Source organism: Arachis hypogaea, chromosome 20, assembly GCF_003086295.3.
Source record: "Arachis hypogaea cultivar Tifrunner chromosome 20, arahy.Tifrunner.gnm2.J5K5, whole genome shotgun sequence".
NCBI lineage: Eukaryota > Viridiplantae > Streptophyta > Magnoliopsida > Fabales > Fabaceae > Arachis > Arachis hypogaea.
The window spans coordinates 108,603,176-108,623,015 of NC_092055.1; the positions used below are offsets into that span (position 1 = coordinate 108,603,176).

At 35.9% G+C, this 19,840-nt stretch overlaps 1 protein-coding gene and 1 non-coding gene across 2 annotated transcripts; one reads left to right on the plus strand and one right to left on the minus strand.

Annotated features, from left to right (window-relative positions):
* Positions 1 to 2,734: 2,734 nt before the first annotated feature.
* On the minus strand, positions 2,735 to 2,842 carry LOC112788145 (small nucleolar RNA R71). Its single transcript, XR_003195523.1, has one exon. It is a non-coding gene; the product is annotated as a small nucleolar RNA R71 (small nucleolar RNA).
* A 12,304-nt stretch (positions 2,843 to 15,146) lies between these two features.
* LOC140183143 (uncharacterized) lies at positions 15,147 to 18,831 on the plus strand. Its single transcript, XM_072231164.1, has 9 exons — positions 15,147 to 15,363; positions 15,442 to 15,986; positions 16,215 to 16,500; positions 16,614 to 16,684; positions 17,173 to 17,365; positions 17,783 to 17,836; positions 17,892 to 18,084; positions 18,352 to 18,478; positions 18,553 to 18,831. The coding sequence occupies exons 1-9, from the start codon at positions 15,147 to 15,149 to the stop codon at positions 18,829 to 18,831; spliced, it is 1,965 nt and encodes a 654-aa protein (XP_072087265.1).
* Positions 18,832 to 19,840: the final 1,009 nt, after the last annotated feature.

The window sequence follows — 19,840 nt, forward strand, 5'->3', positions numbered from 1 at the left end:
TGTCTGTGGTATTCCGAGTAGGATCTGGGAAGGGATGACTGTGACGAGCTTCAAACTCGCGATTGTGGGGCGTGTGACAGACGCAAAAGGATCAATGGATCCTATTCCAACATGATCGAGAACCGACAGCTGATTAGCCGATGTTGTGATAGAGCATCAGAACCATTTTCACTGAGAGGACGGGATGTAGCCATTGACAACGATGATGCCCAACATAAAGCTTGCCATGGAAATGAGTATGAATGATTGGAAGAAGGCAATAGGAAAGCAGAGGTTCAAGAGGAACAAAGCATCTTCATACGCTTATCTGAAATCCACCAATGAATTACATAAGTATCTCTATCTTTATTTTATGTTTTATTCATCTTTTAATTATCAATCCTCTATCATCATTTAAATCTGCCTGACTGAGATTTACAAGATGACCATAGCTTGCTTCAAGCCGACAATCTCCGTGGGATCGACCCTTACTCACGTAAGGTTTATTACTTGGACGACCCAGTGCACTTGCTGGTTAGTTGTGCGGAATTGTGACAAAGTGTGATTCACGTTTGAGAGCTCCAAGTCCTTTGGCGCTATTGTTGATGATCACAATTTTGTGCACCAAGTTTTTGGCGCCGTTTCCGGGGATTGTTCGAGTTTGGATAACTGACGGTTCATCTTGTTGCTTAGATTAGGTATCTTTTCTTCAGAATTTTTAAGAATGAATTCTAGAGTTTCAAGGTGATGTTCCCACCATCACAAAAGCTGATTGATTCTCATCAATTTAGCTATTGAATATAATGTCCTGCTGAAGCTTGGCCAAACATGTCTAATCCTTTTTAGACTGAAGCTTTAGACTAACATTGCATGATTCCTGGAATTCTTATTAAAAGTTTTGAATCTCTTTATTTTCTTTTCTATATAAGTTTCGAAAATCACAAAAAAATTTATAAAATCATAAAAATCAAAAATATTTTATGTTCCTTGTTTGAGTCTAGTATCAATTTTTAAGTTTGGTGTCAATTGCATGTTTCTGGTCTTCTTGCATTTTTCGAATTCATACATGTTCTTCATTGATCTTCAAGTTATTCTTGATGATTCCATTGCTATGATCTTTAAATTCTCTTGTTTTGTATGTTTTGTTGTTTCTTACATGCATTTTTACATTGTTATAGTCCTTAGTATACAAACTTTTAAGTTTGGTGTCTTACATGCATTGTTTATTTGATCTTAGTTGCATTTTTTTATTGATTCTCATCATCAAAAATTCAAAAATATTTTTCAAAACTATGTCTTTTCAAGTCAATAATACAGAGAATTGAAGATTCAGAACATTCAGCAGAGGAATCAAACAGAAAAAGCTGGGCGTTCAAAACGCCCAGTGAAGAAGGAAAACTGGCGTTTAAACGCCAGCCAGGGTACCTGGCTGGGCGTTTAACGCCCAAAAAGGTAGAGATTTGGGCGTTAAACGCCAGAATGGGCACCATTCTGGGCGTTTAACGCCAGGATGACACTAGAGGGAAGATTTTGTTTTTAATTCACATTTTTTTTCAAGTTTTCATATTTTTCAAAATCAAATCTTTTTCAAATCATATCTTTTCAATCATATCTCTTTCAAAATCAATTTCTTTCCATTTTATATTTATTTTTACTATTTTCAAAAATCCTTGCTTCAATTCAAGATTTACTTCAAATTTTCAAGTTATTACTTGCCTATTAAGAAAGGATCAAATTTTAAATTTTAGAATCATATCTTTTAATTTCTTGTTAGTCAAGTAATCAACTTTAGTTTTCAAACTTTCTTTTTCTAAATTGATTTTCAATCATATCTTTTCAAACATATCTTTTCAATCACATCTTTTTCAAAATTATTTTTTTTCAATCATATCTTTTTCTAATTTCAAAATCTTTTTTTCAAAAATCACTTTATTTCTTTCCCAATCTTAGTTTTCGAAAATCTCAATCAAATTTTCAAATTCCTTTTTAAAATCTTTTAATTAATTTTCGAAAATTTTTCCCCTCTTTTCACATCCTTCTATTTAAGGGACTAAGACTCCTCCTCAAGGTACAATTCGAACTCCCTCCGTCTTTAAATGTTCGAATTCTCCTCCATCTACCTCCTCCTTCTATTCTTCTTTTCCTCTGACACATCAAGGAATCTCTATACTATTACATAGAGGATTCCCTACTTTCTTGTTCTCTTCTCTTTCATATGAGCAGGAACAAAGATAAAGGCATACTTGTTCAAGCTGATCCTGAACCTAAAAAGACCTTGAAGAGAAAGCTAAGAGAAGCTAAAGAACAATTCTCTCTAGAGGGCCTAACAGAGCTCTTCAAAGAAGAAGAAACCATGGAATCCGAAAACAACAATGCCAACAATGCAAGGAAGGTGCTTGGTGACTTTACTGCACCTACTCCTGATTTCTATGGGAGAAGCATCTCTATCCCTGCCATTGGAGCAAACAACTTTGAGCTTAAGCCTCAATTAGTTTCTCTAATGCAACAGAATTGCAAGTTTCATGGACTTCCATTGGAAGATCCTCATCAGTTCTTAGCTGAGTTCTTGCAAATCTGTGACACTGTCAAGACCAATAGGGTTGACCCTGAAGTCTACAGACTTATGCTTTTTCCTTTTGCTGTAAGAGACAGAGCTAGGACATGGTTGGATTCACAACCTAAGGAAAGCCTGAACTCTTGGGAAAAGCTAGTCAATGCCTTCTTGGCAAAGTTCTTTCCACCTCAAAAATTGAGTAAGCTTAGAGTGGAAGTCCAAACCTTTAGACAGAAGGATGGTGAATCCTTCTTTGAAGCCTGGGAGAGATACAAGCAATTGATCAGAAGGTGCCCTTCTGACATGCTTTCAGAATGGAGCATCATAGGAATCTTCTATGATGGTCTGTCTGAACTATCCAAGATGTCATTGGATTGCTCTGCTGGAGGATCTCTTCATCTGAAGAAGACGCCTACAGAAGCTCAAGAACTCATTGAAATGGTTGCAAATAACCAATTCATGTACACCTCTGAAAGGAATCCTGTGAATAATGGGACAACTCAGAAGAAAGGAGTTCTTGAGATTGATACTCTAAATGCCATATTGGCTCAGAATAAAATATTGACCCAACAAGTCAATATGATTTCTCAGAGTCTGTCTGAAATGCAAGCAGCAACAGGGAGTACTAAGGAAGCTTCCTCTGAAGAAGAAGCTTATGATCCTGAGAACCTAGCAATGGAAGAGGTGAATTACATAGGAGAACCCTATGGAAACACCTATAATCCTTCATGGAGAAATCATCCAAATCTCTCATGGAAGGACCAACAGAGGCCTCAACAAGGCTTCAACAACAACAATGGTGGAAGAAACAGGTTTAGCAATGGCAAGCCTTTTCCATCATCTTCTCAACAACAGACAGAGAATTCTAAGCAGAGCCACTCTGACTTAGCAACCATTGTCTCTGATCTAATCAAAACCACTCAAAGTTTCATGACTGAAATAAGATCCTCCATTAGAAATTTGGAGGCACAATTGGGTCAGCTGAGTAAGAAAATTACTGAACTCCCTCCTAGCACTCTCCCAAGAAATACAGAAGAGAATCCCAAAAGAGAGTGCAAGGCCATAACCACATTTCACATGGCCGAACATGGAGAGGAGGAAGAGGCAGTGATTCCCACTGAGGAAGACCTCAATGGACGTCCACTGACCTCCATGGAATTCCCTAATGAGGAACCATGGGAATCTGAGGCTCAGACTGAGACCATAGAGATTCCATTAAATTTACTTCTGTCATTCATAAGCTCTGATGAGTATTCTTCCTCTGAAGAGGATGAAGATGTCACTGAAGAGCAAGTTGCTAAGTACCTTGGAGCAATCATGAAGCTAAATGCCAAGTTATTTGGTAATGAGACTTGGGAGAATGAACCTCCATTGCTCATCAAAGAACTGGATGACTTAACTAGGCAGAGATTACCTCAAAAGAGACAGGACCCTGGAAAGTTCTCAATCCCTTGTACCATAGGCACCATGACCTTTGAGAAGGCTTTGTGTGACCTAGGGTCAAGCATAAACCTTATGCCTCTCTCTGTAATGGAGAAGCTAGGGATCATTGAGGTACAAGCTGCTAGAATCTCACTGGAGATGACAGACAATTCAAAGAAACAAGCTTATGGACTTGTAGAGGATGTCTTGGTAAAGGTTGAAGACCATTACATCCCTGCTGATTTCATAGTCCTAAAGACTGGGAAGTGTATGGATAAATCCATCATCCTTGGCAGACCCTTCCTAGCCACAGCAAAAGCAGTGATTGATGTTGACAGAGGAGAATTGATCATTCAAGTGAATGGAGACTCCCTTGTGTTTAAAGCTCAAGGATATCCCTCTATAACCATGGAGAGGAAGCATGAAGAGCTTCTCTCAATACAGAGTCAAACAGAGCCCCCACAGTCAAACTCTAAGTTTGGTGTTGGGAGTCCACAACCCAACTCTAAGTTTGGTATTGAACCCCCACATTCAAACTCTAAGTTTGGTGTTGGGAGGTTTCAACATTGCTCTGAACATCTGTGAGGCTCCATGAGAGCCCACTGTCAAGCTATTGACATTAAAGAAGCGTTTGTTGGGAGGCAACCCAATCGTTACTATTCTATGATAATTTTCTATTTTCTATTTTATATTTTCTGTAGGTTGATGATCATATGAAGTCACAAAAATAATTGAAAAAGCAAAAACAAAGTGAAAAACAGAATGAAAAATAGAACAACCTGGAGGAGACAGTTACTGGCGTTTAAACGCCAATAAAGGTAGCAGAATGGGCGTTAAACGCCCAGTCTGGCACCATTCTGGGCGTTTAACGCCAGAAAAGGGCACCAGACTGGCGTTTAACGCCAGGAATGGGCAAGAAGCTGGCGTTAAACGCCAGAAATGGGTAGCAGCCTGGCGTTTAACGCCAGGATTGGCAGCAAGGGGCGTTTTGCACGCCACTTGGTGCAGGGATGAGATATCCTTGACACCTCAGGATCTGTGGACCCCACAGGATCCCCACCTACCCCACCACTCTCTCTCTTCTTCATCCATTCACCAATCACCTCAATACCTCTTCCCCAAAAATCCCTCACCTATCAACTCCTACCATTCTCTTCACCACTCACATCCATCCTTCATAAAACCCCACCTACCTCACCATCCAAATTCAAACCACTTTCCCTCCCAAACCCACCCATAATGGCCGAACCATACACACCCCTCTCACCCCTATATAAACCCATCTTCACTCCTTCATTTTCACACAACCTAAACACCACTTCTCCCCCTTAGCCGAAACACAAAGCCCACTCCATCTCCTCTATTTCTTCTTCTTCTACTCTCTTCTTCTTTTGCTCGAGGACGAGCAACCTTCTAAGTTTGGTGTGGTAAAAGCTAAAGCTTTTTGTTTTTCCATAACCATTTATGGCACCAAAGGCCGGAGAAACCTCTAGAAAGAGGAAAGGGAAGGCAAAAGCATCCACCTTCGAGTCATGGGAGATGGAGAGATTCCTCTCAAGGGTGCATCAAGACCACTTCTATGAAGATGTGGCCAAGAAGAAAGTGATCCCCGAGGTCCCTTTCAAACTCAAAAAGAATGAGTATCCGGAGATCCGACATGAGATCCGAAGAAGAGGTTGGGAAGTTCTCACCAACCCTATTCAATAAGTTGGAATCTTAATGGTTCAAGAGTTCTATGCCAATGCATGGATCATCAAGAACCATGATCAAAGTGTGAACCCGGACCCTAAGAATTGGCTTACAATGGTCCGAGGGAAATACTTGGATTTTAGTCCAGAAAATGTAAGGTTGGCATTCAACTTGCCCATAATGCAAGGAGATGCACACCCCTACACTAGAAGGGTCAACTTTGATCAAAGGTTGGACCAAGTCCTCATGGACATATGTGAAGAGGGCGCTCAATAGAAGAGAGATTCAAGAGGAAAGCCAGTTCAACTAAGAAGGCATGACCTCAAGCCCATGGCTAGGGGATGGTTGGAGTTCATCCAACGCTCAATCATTCCCACTAGCAACCGGTCCAAAGCTATTATAGACCGGGCTATCATGATACATAGCATCATGATTGGAGAAGAAGTGGAAGTTCATGAGGTTATATCCCAAGAACTCTACAAGGTGGCGGACAAGTCCTCCACTATGGCAAGGTTAGCCTTCCCTCATCTCATTTGTCACCTCTGCAATTCGGCTGGAATTGACATAGAGGAAGACATCCTCATTGATGAGGACAAGTCTATCACTAAGAAAAGGATGGAGCAAACAAGATATCCCACTCATGGACAAGAGCATGAGGAAACAAGAGATCCCACTGATGGACAAGATGCCTCAAGGGATGCATTTTCCTCCACAAAACTATTGGGAGTAAATCAACACTTCCCTAGGAGAATTAAGTTCCAATATGGGACAACTAAGGGTGGAGCACCAAGAGCATTCCATCCTCCTCCATAAAATTAACGAAGATCAAAGAACCATGAGAGAGGAGCAACAAAGGCAAGGAAGAGACATTGAGGAGCTCAAGCACTCCATAAGATCTTCAAGAGGAAGAACAAGCTGTCATCACTAAGGTGGACCCGTTCTTTAATTTCCTTGTTCTTTATTTTCTGTTTTTCGAAAATTGTGCTCTATGTTTATTTATGTTTGTGTCTTTATTACATGATCATTAGTGTCTAAGTGTCTATGCCTTAAAGCTATGAAAATAAATCCATCACCTTTCTTAAATGAAAAATGTTTTTAATTGAAAAAGAAAAAGAAGTACATGAATTTTGAATTTTAAAATAGTTTAATTATTTTGATGTGGTGGCAATGCTATTGTTTTTCTGAATGAATGCTTGAACAGTGCATATTTTTCAATTTGATTGTTTATGAATGTTAAAATTGTTGGCTCTTGAAAGAATGAAAGAAAATGGAGAAATGTTATCTGATGATTTGAAAAATCATAAAATTGATTCTTAAAGCAAGAAAAAGCAGTGAAAAGCTTGCAAAAAAAAAAGAAGAGCAAGCAGAAAAAGCCAATACCCCTTTAAACCAAAAGGCAAGGGTGATAAAAAGGATCCAAGGCTTTGAGCATCAGTGGATAGGAGGGCCCACAGGAATAAAATCCTGGCCTAAGCAGCTAAACCAAGCTGTCCCTAACCATGTGCTTGTGGCGTGAAGATGTCAAGTGAAAACTTGAGACTGAGCGGTTAAAGTCGAGGTGCAAAGCAAAAAAAGAAGAGTGTGCTTAAGAACCCTGGACACCTCTAATTGGGGACTCTAGCAAAGCTGAGTCACAATCTGAAAAGGTTCACCCAGTTATGTGTATGTGGCATTTATGTATCCGGTGGTAATACTGGAAAACAAAGTGCTTAGGGCCACGGCCAAGACTCATAAAGTAGCTGTGTTCAATAATCAACATACTTAACTAGGAAAGTCAGTAACACTATCTGGATTCTGAGTTCCTATAGATACCAATCATTCTGAACTTCAAGGGATAAAGTGAGATGCCAAAACTGTTCAGAAGCAAAAAGCTAAAAGCCCCGCTCATCTAATTAATACTGATCTTCATAGATGTTTTTGGAATTCATTGTATATTCTCTTATTTTTTTATCCTATTTGATTTTCAGTTGCTTGGGGACAAGCAACAATTTAAGTTTGGTGTTGTGATGAGCGGATAATTTATACGCTTTTTGGCATTGTTTTTAGTATATTTTTAGTATATTTTAATTAGTTTTTATTATATTTTTATTAGTTTTTAAATAAAAATCACTCTTCTTGACTTTACTATGAGTTTGTATGTTTTTCTGTGATTTCAGGTATTTTCTGGCTGAAATTGAGGGACCTGAGCAAAAATCTGATTCAGAGGCTGAAAAAGGACTACAGATGCTGTTGGATTCTGACCTCCCTGCACTCAAAGTGGATTTTCTGGAGCTACAAAAGCCCAATTGGCGCGCTCTCAATTGCGTTGGAAAGTAGACATCCTGGGCTTTCTAGCAATATATAATATTCCATACTTTTCCTGAGATTTGATGGCCCAAACAGGCGTTCCATGTCAGCTCAAGAATTCTGGTGTTTAACTCCAAAACTGGCACAAAAGCTGGAGTTAAACGCCCAAACTGGCACAAAAGCTGGCGTTTAACTCCAAGAAAAGTCTCTACATGAAAATGCTTCAATGCTCAGCCCAAGCACACACCAAGTGGGCCCGGAAGAAGATTTCTGCATTAATTACTGATTTCTGTAAACCCTAGGCTACTAGTTTTCTATAAATAGGACCTTTTGCTATTGTATTTTGCATCTTAGGACGTTTAGTCCTTAGACCCTTGAGGCGGGCCATTCGGCCATGCTTACACTATTTGTTCTTATGTATTCTCAACGGTGGAGTTTCTACACACCATAGATTAAGGTGTAGAGCTCTGCTGTTCTTCATGAATTAATACAAAGTACTATTGTTTTTCTATTCAACTCAAGTCTATTTCTTCTCTAAGATATTCATTCGTTCTTCAACTTGATGAATGTGATGATCCGTGACACTCATCATCATTCTCACCTATGAACATGTGCCTGACAACCACCTCTGTTCTACTAGCAATGGCTTGAATGCGTATCTCTTGGGTTTCTAATCTAAGATTGGAACCTTCGTGGTATAGGCTAGAATTATTGGCGGTCATTCCTGAGATCCGGAAAGTCTAAACCTTGTCTGTGGTATTCCGAGTAGGATCTGGGAAGGGATGACTGTGACGAGCTTCAAACTCGCGATTGTGGGGCGTGTGACAGACGCAAAAGGATCAATGGATCCTATTCCAACATGATCGAGAACCGACAGCTGATTAGCCGATGTTGTGACAGAGCATCAGGACCATTTTCACTGAGAGGACGGGATGTAGCCATTGACAATGGTGATGCCCAATATAAAGCTTGCCATGGAAAGGAGTATGAATGATTGGAAGAAGGCAATAGGAAAGCAGAGGTTCAAGGGGAACAAAGCATCTTCATATGCTTATCTGAAATCCACCAATGAATTACATAAGTATCTCTATCTTTATTTTATGTTTTATTCATCTTTTAATTATCAATCCTCCATCACCATTTGAATCTGCCTGACTGAGATTTACAAGATGACCATAGCTTGCTTCAAGCCGACAATCTCCGTGGGATCGACCCTTACTCATGTAAGGTTTATTACTTGGACGACCCAGTGCACTTGCTGGTTAGTTGTGCGGAATTGTGACAAAGTGTGATTCACGTTTGAGAGCTCCAAGTCCTTTGGCGCCATTGTTGATGATCACAATTTCGTGCTGAAAGTCCAGAAATTTGATTTTTATTTAAAAACTAATAAAAATATAATAAAAAATAACTAAAACATACTGAAAACTACCTAAAAACAATGCCAAAAAGCGTATAAATTATCCGCTCATCACCTACCCTTTAAATCACCCTTGTCAGCCACTTTGAGCCTTTTAAATCCCATTTGTTCTATATTTTACCACATCACTAGCCTTAAGCAGAAAGACCATTAAACACCCCAAATTGAATCTTTGATTAGCTTAAGATAGAGATTGTGTGTTAATTAAGCATGGGAAAATTGTGGAAACATGGGTTAATAAAGGAATATGTTATGTTCTTACCTTAATAAAATAATAGAAATTTGGGTACCTACTCATGTAAAACAGAAAAAATAAAAATCCATGTGCATTCATATGTTATTTATAAAAAAAATCCAAAAATATTCAATAAATATTTAAATAAATAAGGGGACAAAATTAGAATTAAATAGAGTATGTGTATGTTAGGTGAAAGCTTAGGTTAGTCAAAGATTCATATTTTAGCTCACTTAGCCATATATATACCCTCACCCTAACCTTAGCCCCACTACAACCTTGAAAAAGACCTCATGATGTTGCATTAGTACATTAATTATTGTTGATTGGTTAGGTGAAGAATAAAGTTTAGAAAGCATGATTAGAGAAGAGTAGAGTGATTACCCTATACACTTGAGAGGCTAAAGTGCATATACACCATCAGTGAGGGTTCAATGCTTAATTCTATGTTCCCTGCTTTTATGAGCTGTCTTCTTACGTTTTTATCTGTTCTTACTGTATAAATTGAATTAGTGGAATTTGATTTATGTTTATCTTGAAGAGCTTATTTATTTTTAACCAAGTAGACAAGAATCATATAGTTGCATTCATATATATAGGTTGCATTGCATTGCATGAGTCTTACATTTTCCTACTCATTTATTTTATCTCCGTAAGCTAAGCATGAGGACATGCTAATGTTTAAGTATGGGGAGGTTGATAAACCATTATTTTATGATTTATATTGTGTTTAATTGAGTGATTTTATCAAGTCTTTACCTACTTATTCATATAGATTGCATGAATTTTATAATTCCTTCCTAGTATTGTTTATGGTTGAAAACTTGCTTCCTAGAAACCTTTAATTAGTACATTTTAATTCTCCTTTATACCATTCGATGCCGTGATCCGTGTGTTAAGTGTTTCAGGCTTCATAGGGCAAGAATGGCTTAGAGAATAGAGAGGAAGCTTGCAAAATTAGAAGGAACACAAGAAACCAAGGAGATGACCAGCAAACACTGACGCGATCGCTTGGCTCACGCGAGCGCGCGAAATGAAGAAATTGCAGTGACGCGAACGCGTGCCTAACGCAAACGCATGGATTGGAGTCTACACGAGTGACGCGAACTCGTAGACGACGTGAACGCGTGACAAGGAAAATCGCTGAATGACGCAAACACGTGGACGACGCGTACGCGTGACCTGCGCGATCTGCAGAAATAACAGAATACGCTGGGGGCGATTTCGGGCCGCGTTTTAACCCAGTTTTTAGCCCAGAAACACATACTAAAGTTAGGGAACATGCAGAAACTCAACACGCATCCACACACATTCAGATACATCGATATTAGGATTACTTTTAGTTTTAGATCAGAATCTAGATTAACTTTACATTGATAGTTTATGCTTTCGCTTTGGATTTTGGATGCTGAAGAGTCATTACCTCCGTGAAGACATCACTTTAGTTTGTTTCCATATTTCTTTACTCTTATTAGTTGCTCATTGACCCTATTCAAATAAGTATGTTGCATTTTGGATTTATTAATATATAGAGTTACTTTTATTTTTAATTAATTTTAAATATCTATTTTATTTCATTTAATTATGTCTTCTATATTTTTATGAGTATTAATTCCATGTCAATGGAGTAGATTTTATACTTGACATGGGAGTTGATTAAGAGGAGACACTTGAGTTGGAATGCTCAAGTGCTTAGTTAAATTGGACGTTGTTGGCTAATCCTATACCTACTAACGCTAGACCTTCCCAAGGGAGAGGACTAGGATTTGTGGGTAAGAGTTAGCTCAATCACTTGACTTTCCTTTATTTAGTAAGGGTTAACTAAGTGAAAACAACAACCTCTTTACACTACACTTGAGAAGATTCCATCAAGGATAGAACTTCCAATTAATCATTCCCCCAGTCAAGGTCATTTAATATAGAATATCAATAATTGTTCTTAGTTTATTTTTATTGCTTTAATTTACAATTATTTTTATTCATTATCAAAACTCAACTTTTCTGGAAAACTTCTAGTTAATAAAATAGCACACTTTCCTGCAACTCGTTGGGAGATGACCTGGGACTCATACTCCCAGTATTTTTTTTTCTAAAATTTGTGACAAACCTTTTTAAATTGGTGAGGCAGACTTTAGCTGGTTAAGGGGCTATACTTGCAATGCATTTTTCTTATTAAGATTCTCTTAATTGGTCTAACTTTTGTCACGCATCAAATTATTTCAGGAATTGTAAACAATTTCGAGGTTAATTATAAAAATCTTAACGAAGTGGGCAAGAAAAATCAGATAGATAAAGTGGTCAATGGAATAATAATGGAACGAGAAAAATGTGATGGAAGACGTCAAAACCAAATTCAAAGCAAGGATTCAGTGTCAAATTCTTTCGTAAGCCAATTGCCACTAAACCTATCATCCAAAGGTAACACAGCAGTAAGAGATTTAATGTAATTTGCTACATAAAGAGCTATATAAAGTGATACATAAAAATTAATTGATTTATATAGAGAAAGCAGAGAATGCTAGGATACAAAGAGCTATCAATTTGCAGTGTAAAAAGTAAATCAAACGGTCTCAGACACAACAAGGTATAGCTTAATCACCAACAATACATACATTAAAACTTTTGACAACTTCATAGCATGAATTTGGACTATGTTGTTTTCTAGATGGTTTTGTATAAGTTATTAAAGATTTGTTTGTATCTACTATTTTTGCCGTAGGAACCAATTCTACAATCACATTCACACTACTACCAATGGATTTCAATTCCATGGCAGGTATCATAGGAGAATTGAATTAATATCTAATTAGCTAGAATGAAAGTTGTTATGATTTAGGTCCATAAATAGAAAAAAAAGGTGCTTGGTTCCTACTGCATATACGTTTATAAATGAGTCAGACATACATCATTTTGTCTTGAACAGGTGTCTCAAGTAATGGAGCTGGTAATAGAGTGGACAATAATACCCAGATTCAAGGTAATAAAGGTTTGATATCACACTTAATGATACTTTCTCAAATCAACTATAAAATTTGTATTTTGGATGAACTATGTTCTACATATACTGATCGATATTTCTTGCAATAGATCAAACAAAATCAGTAAGAAAGTATAGAAGCAAATAATGGATGCAAAACGATCTACTGAACTCTCAATACATGGAAAGGGTATGCTAAATTAGCTGTATGTATTGTATTATAATTGGTTTAAGGGTAATATCTTTTAAAGGGGTTAATATGTTAGTAGAAAGATAGAATAAAAATTATATTAATTAAAATTAAATTACTACGGTCATCAACCAAAATGCTTAAATAATTATGCAAAACATTACCTAAGAAAGAAGAAAAAGAGTAAAGGACATAAGATTATATAGGAGGAGATTAAATAGAGACAATGAATTATAATTTATTAACCAATAGAATTGAATGTTTATTTATATAGTAAACATAAATAGAAGTGAGAATAAATAGAGACAATGAATTATAATTTATTAACCAATTCATATCTATTAAGAGAAAGAATATTAATTAAAATGAAAGATATAGAATAACGTATATAGAAATAAAAAGTAAAAAGAGATGAAAATATAATGTTAAACATTGCATAAGAAAAATAAAATGTGATGTAAGAATAAAAAAACTAAAATGGCAAGTTTACTAAAATATTTATGTAGCAATAGTCGAAACTGTGTAATATGTCAAGACTTGACTATATCAGTACGTAATTTTCATTTTTATACATTATTAAAAAATAGATAGATTGATAAATAATTAAATTGAAATATTCTCTAATTTTTTTTTAAATTTCTTATTCAAATAGAGTATGCAATATTAGAGTTTTATTAAGTTGTATGTTTTTATCCATATGATATTCAAGTGATAATTTTTGAAAAAAATGTTAACTAATTAAAAAATAAATAAGTAAATAAATTTATCATTATTTAAAGATAAAATATTTCAAAAATTCATTGTATCATAACTTAATTTTTTTTATTAATTATTAATAAACTAATAGATGCATAAATAATTAAATTTTCATAAAATAAAATTTAATAAAAATTTATTCTTCAAATAAAATATGCAATATTGGAATTTAGAATATTGATGTCAGTTAATATTTTTTATATTAACTTTTTTTAATAAAATTAGATAACTTAATATGTAAAAATATGATATTAATGTTAAATTGATTATAGAGATAGTATTCCCTATGGTAATATAAGTGTAGGTCTAAGATACATGCTTATTTTTTTTGTTGTAAAGATAAAATGGTAATTTTATATGAAACTTAAAATCTCATGTATTATGTAATATCTTTTTATATATTATAATAATGGATTTCACAGTTGTTGGTAAAAAGCAAGTGGGCAACAAAGATGGAGTAAGACGGACTACAAAGACTAATCGTGGTATAATGTTTAAATTTATGGTATTTTTGTACTTGGATGTATATATTAATAAAATTTTATTACACAATATTGCATAAAGTAAGAGATTAATTTATTAATTCAATCGAAATGTATGTAGTCCTTATAAACTCACACTTGGTTCTTTGAAATCTGATAAAGACTTTAGCAAGAAAAATAGTGGTATGTAGTATATATATTATGGAGAGGTTTTGTTGGTATTGAATTTTTACAAGTCTACCAAATCAGCTAATTAAACTAGATAATTATTTACACCAATTGTTGGATTTTTTCAAACACGTAATTCGTTAAGTTACTTAAATGATGACAAGTTTAGTTGTTTTATATTGTAGAATCTAAACAATTAACTCCTCTATACAGGTAATAACGTGGGACGTAGATCAAACAGAGATGCCAATTTTAGTAATTCGATGAATAAAGGTATGGGGTAACTTTAATGTCTTACTAAACTATTATTGCTTAATATCAGATTTCAAAATTAATAACAATATGAATCACATCTGCTAATGACCTTGATTATGCAGAGTATGTGCACATCGGATATGCAATCTATGAATGTGAACATTATCATGCTCTTTATTGGTATGATGAAAGGTCAAACAAGAGTTACAAGACAGCAGAACCAAAATTCACATTATGTTGTAAAAGAGGACAGGTTCAACTTCCACAACTACAAAAATTTCCAATAGTGTTGTATGATTTGTTGTTCAATGATAGTCCTAAGAGCAAACATTTCTGGGATAATATCAGAGCTTACAATAGCATGTTTCAGTTCACATCAATGGGTGCAAAAATAGACCGTGGAATAAATCAAGCGAGAGGTCTACCAATATTTATACTATGTGGAGAGAACTATCATCCAATGGGTAGTCTCATTCCACCAGAGAAAAATATTGCAAAATTTGCCTACTTATATGTATTTGATACTCATAATGAGATCCAAACCCGCATGGCTGCTATCCGATAAGTTTTAGAGTTATGCTTTTGTAGTGTAGATACGAGAATTCTATACATATGTCAGGAATTATTGAAGTAAAATGTGCAGAATAAAATGAATGAATTTTAACTTTTGTTTTTGGTATGTAGGGGCAATGACCACAAAGAGATTCACAAGGACATTGTAAGAGAATTAAAGTAGATGCTTGATGAGAACAATATTTTGGTGAAGGCATTTCGCATGGTTAGAGAGTCGGTCTCTAAAGATACGCATACTCAAATCAAGCTAAGGCTTCCGGGAAAAAGGGGTAAAGATGGTAGGAGATACAACTTGCCCACCACAGATGAGGTTGCTGCACTGGTTGTGGGTGGCTTTGATATCGATAAAACTGATAGAGATATTGTGGTCGAGATACAAAGTTAAAGATTACAAAGGATTAATCAACTCAATCTAGCATATTTGGGATTATAATACCTGTTGTTATTTCCTTTTGGAGAGGATGGGTACAAGGAAGACATACCTCTCAACAAGCGTAATCAGAGTGAGGGTAAAGGTCGACAAGAGGTTTCAATGAGAGAATTCTTCACTTTTAAGATACAAGAAAGGTTAGCTGACGGCTCTCCTCTGTTATATTCCAGGCGGCTATTTCAACAATTTTTGGTTGATGGATTTTCGATAATTGGATCATCTCGACTAAATTATATACGCCTTGATCAAGAGAGGATCAGATGTGAGATGTATAGGGGTATAAAGGAAGCAGTTCTGAGTGGGGAAACTACTTCATCATCGCATGGCAAACGTATTATATTGCCATCATCGTTTACAAGAGGTCCCAGATATATAATTCAGAACTATCAAGATGCAATGGCAATATGTAACGTTGTGGGGTATCCGGACCTCTTCACTATATTCACATGCAATTCCAAGTGGCCCGAGGTTGAAGACTTTCTTAAGAATAGGAAATTAAATGCAGAAGATAGGCTTAACATAGTATGCAGGACATTCAAGACAAAATTGGATTTGCTGATTAAAGATATTAAGGTGAACAAGATTTTTGGCAGAGTTTGTAAAGGTATTTTGCATTTAAGAAAATCGGATACATTCAATAAATTGTGATTTTTAAGTAGTATGTGGTAAAATTGAGTACCCATGCAATGGCTTTTAATAAACTTAACAAACATATGTACTATTTTTGACACAATTGCATACACAATTGGGTTCTAAAAGCGTGGACTACCACATGCACATATACTATTATTCTTACACAAGGATGACAAGCTTCCCACAGCTGACAACATTGACAAGATAATATCTGCTAAGATCCCGGATAAAGAGCTAAATCCTGAATACTTAGAAGTAGTTGAAAAGCATATGATGCATGGTCCATGTGGGTTGGCAAGGAAAGATTCATCATGTATGGAGAATGGAAAATATATACGTCACTTTGCTAAGAGATTTGTCGATTCCACAACTGTCGATGATGATGGGTATCCAGTATATAGGCGCAGAGAAGATGGAAGAACTATTAGCAAGTCTGTGATTGACCTTGATAACCGTTATGTGGTTCCTCACAACAGACTACTGCTTATAAGATATGGAGCTCATATAAATGTAGAGTGGTGCAATCAATCAAGATCTTTTAAGTATTTGTTCAAATACTGAACAAAGGATATGATCGCGTAACTACATCTTTCTATGAAAGTGCAACAGAGGACGCTGAGCTAGATGAATATGATAAGGTGAGTATGTATTATGATTGTAGATATATATCACCGTGTGAAGTAGCGTGGAGGATTTTTGGATTTAACATTTATTATAGAGATCCATCAGTCGTGAGATTAGTCTTCTACTTACCCGATGAACAAAATGTCATTTTCAAGGACCATAAAAATCTAGATAATGTGGTAAGACAAGCAACTATGAAGGAGTCTATGTTCCTAGGATGGTTTCAAGCAAATAAGGACTACGCAGAAGTAAGGTCATTAACATATGCAGAGCTCCTTACTAAGTTTGTATGGAAGGTAAAAGAGAGAGTGTGGTTGCCTCAGAAATCGAATTCTATTATAGGACGGATCTTCTATGTACCTCCAGGATCAAGTGAAAGTTATTACCTGAGAATATTGCTCAATTTTGTTAGGGGGTCCAACTTCTTATGAGGAGATCCGTACTGTAGATGGGGTTTTGTATTCCACATTCAAAGATGCCTGATACATACATGGCCTTTTAGATGATGACAAGGAATATATTGATGCAATACAAGAAGCAAGCCATTGGGGGATCAGGAACATACTTGAGGAAGATATTTGCAATGCTTTTATTTTCAAATTCAATGAATTCACCAGAAAATGTTTGGCAGAAGACCTGGCATCTATTAAGTGATGACATACTTCATAGGCAGAAGAGACTACTTGACAATCCAGGTTAACTATAACTTACTTTATTCTTCTGTATATTTACAATTGTTTGACATGTCAATATACCTTATATCCTAATATATTTGAGAAATGAAAAATGCTATATTAATCATGCCATAGTTGTTTGAAGAATTATAGAGAAATGTGGCCATATTATGGAATGATATATGTAAGAGATGAGAAGTTTTTTATTAGTCAGGCTAATAATAGGTGAAATTAGGCTTATTTTAGCATATTAACAAAAATTAATTGGTTAGAACCAAATAGTATACATGGACAAACAGTATAATTTTTTGTGTTGTTAGATAGTAGTATATATAATAAATCGTGATAATTTAAAACAATAGGATACATTTTAGTTATAGTTGTTTCTAATTGTAGTGTGATTAATTAACTGACCTAATTTGTAAATGATCCTCATAGGCTTAATCCTTATGGATGATGAACTGAAGGACTTGACGCTAATGGAGATTGAGAGTACATAACTCATACAACAAGAGTCTTAGAGACTTCTCCCCATTGCCAATCCCAGATATGAATCAACTGCATAGCCAATTGTATGGCGATGGAATGAACATGTTAATTTGCGATGAGCTCTGCTACGACAAAAGACAGCTAGCTCTAGATCATGCTACTTATATGCAACAACTTACCGATGAGCAAACAATTGTACACAAGTCAATCATGGAGGCTGCTGAAAGTGGGAAGGGTGGAGTATTCTTTCTGTATGGTTATGGTGGAACTAGAAAGACCTTTATTTAAAAGACTTTAACAGTTGCATTGAGATCTAGATCACAAGTCGTACTTATTGTTGCATCAAGTGGGATTGCATCCCTTTTATTGCTCGGGGGTAGGACAACACACTCACGTTTTGTAATCCCACTCAATCTAGATAAATTCTCAACATCCAATATTAAATAAGGAAGTGCATTGGCTGATTTGTTAATAAAAACAAAACTTATAATTTGGGATAAGGCTCCTATGGTAAATAGGTTCTGTATTGAAGCTCTTGATAGGACAATGCGTGACATTTTAAGAGTCAAGAATCCAACCAGCCTTGATCAACCATTTGGGGGGAAGACAGTTGTTTTTGGTAGTGATTTTCGACAGATACTTCCGGTGATCCCCAAAGGGACTCAATAGAAGGTTGTTAATACCACTATAAACTCATCGTACATTTGGAATGATGCAAGCTTTTGACATTGACAAAAAATATGAGATTGAAATTAGGTGATTCCAACACAAGGTTGTCAGAGTTAAAAAAGTTTGCCGATTGGATACCTGGGATTGGTGATGGTAGTCATGGAACACCATCGGACCTGTGTCAGAAGATTGCAATCCCGCAAGACATACTGGTGAAAGATTGGGACGATCCCATTCTAGCCATTTGTAAGGTGACTTATCCGAAACGTTTTGCTAGCAGTAACATTGATGAAGACATTGAAGATCGAGCAATACTTGCTCCAACATAGCAAATAATTGATGAAATAAACCAATTCATGATGAGCTTAAATCCCACTGAAGCCCAAACATACTATAGGTCAGACAAGACATGCCCAACTGAATCTAATAATGACTTATTGGCATCCATTCACACTCTAGAATTCCTAAATATGATTTGATGCTCAGGAGTGCCTAATCATGAGTTGACATTAAAGGTCGGAACCCTTATCATGCTTCTAAGGAACATAGACCACTCAGCTGGATTGTGCAATGGCACCCGTTTGGTGGTCACTAAGCTAGGAAAACACATAATTGAAGCACATAGCAGCACCAGAAAGAACAACAGTCACAAGGTATTTATTTCTCGGATGATTCTAACCCCATCCGACCATCGAATACTATTCAAGTTCCAATGGAGACAATTTCCTATAATGGTATCATACGCAATGTCTATAAACAAAAGCCAAGGTCAATCACTATCAAAGGTTGGGTTAATTCTCAAAAAGCTTATTTTCATGCACGGTCAGCTTTATGTTGTAGCATATAGGGTGACACACAGGGGAGGGCTTAAGATACTTATATGTCATGACAATGATAATCGCACAGAGACAGATAATGTTTTTAAGGAAGTTTTTCGGAATGTTTTCTGAAAAAAATACTTAATCAACATTAACAAGTAGAATTTCACTCAGCGAGCCAAAAAATCATCAAGATTTAGGTACTGCTACTTGGCTTACATTTCATTATTTTCTGTTATTATCCTAGGACAGTTTTATTTGGAGTAATTGAAATTTTAATTATATAAGAACTAGACACTAACTCAGTTATAACTAAGCAGTATAGCTATAGAATAATTGAGGTAAAAAAAATTACTTACAACTACACCCAATACCATTATGTAGCTCTTCAATTTATGAATCCTCATTCGCACTATTAGTCAATAATCTGCAACCATAAGTAGAGAAATTGCAATGAATATTAAAACAATAAAACTACACGTTATAAACTAACAACACCTTATCTGTTAGTGCATAATTG

What these genes read in the sequence shown, in the direction of transcription:
- LOC140183143 (XM_072231164.1), top strand. Translation starts at nt 15,147, where the DNA reads ATGCTTGATGAGAACAATATTTTGGTGAAGGCATTTCGCATGGTTAGA. An exon ending in AGCTAGATGAATATGATAAG is followed by an intron (nt 16,685 to 17,172) that starts GTGAGTATGTAT and finishes ATGGCCTTTTAG; the next exon opens with ATGATGACAAGGAATATATT. An exon ending in GACGCTAATGGAGATTGAGA is followed by an intron (nt 17,837 to 17,891) that starts GTACATAACTCA and finishes TGCCAATCCCAG; the next exon opens with ATATGAATCAACTGCATAGC.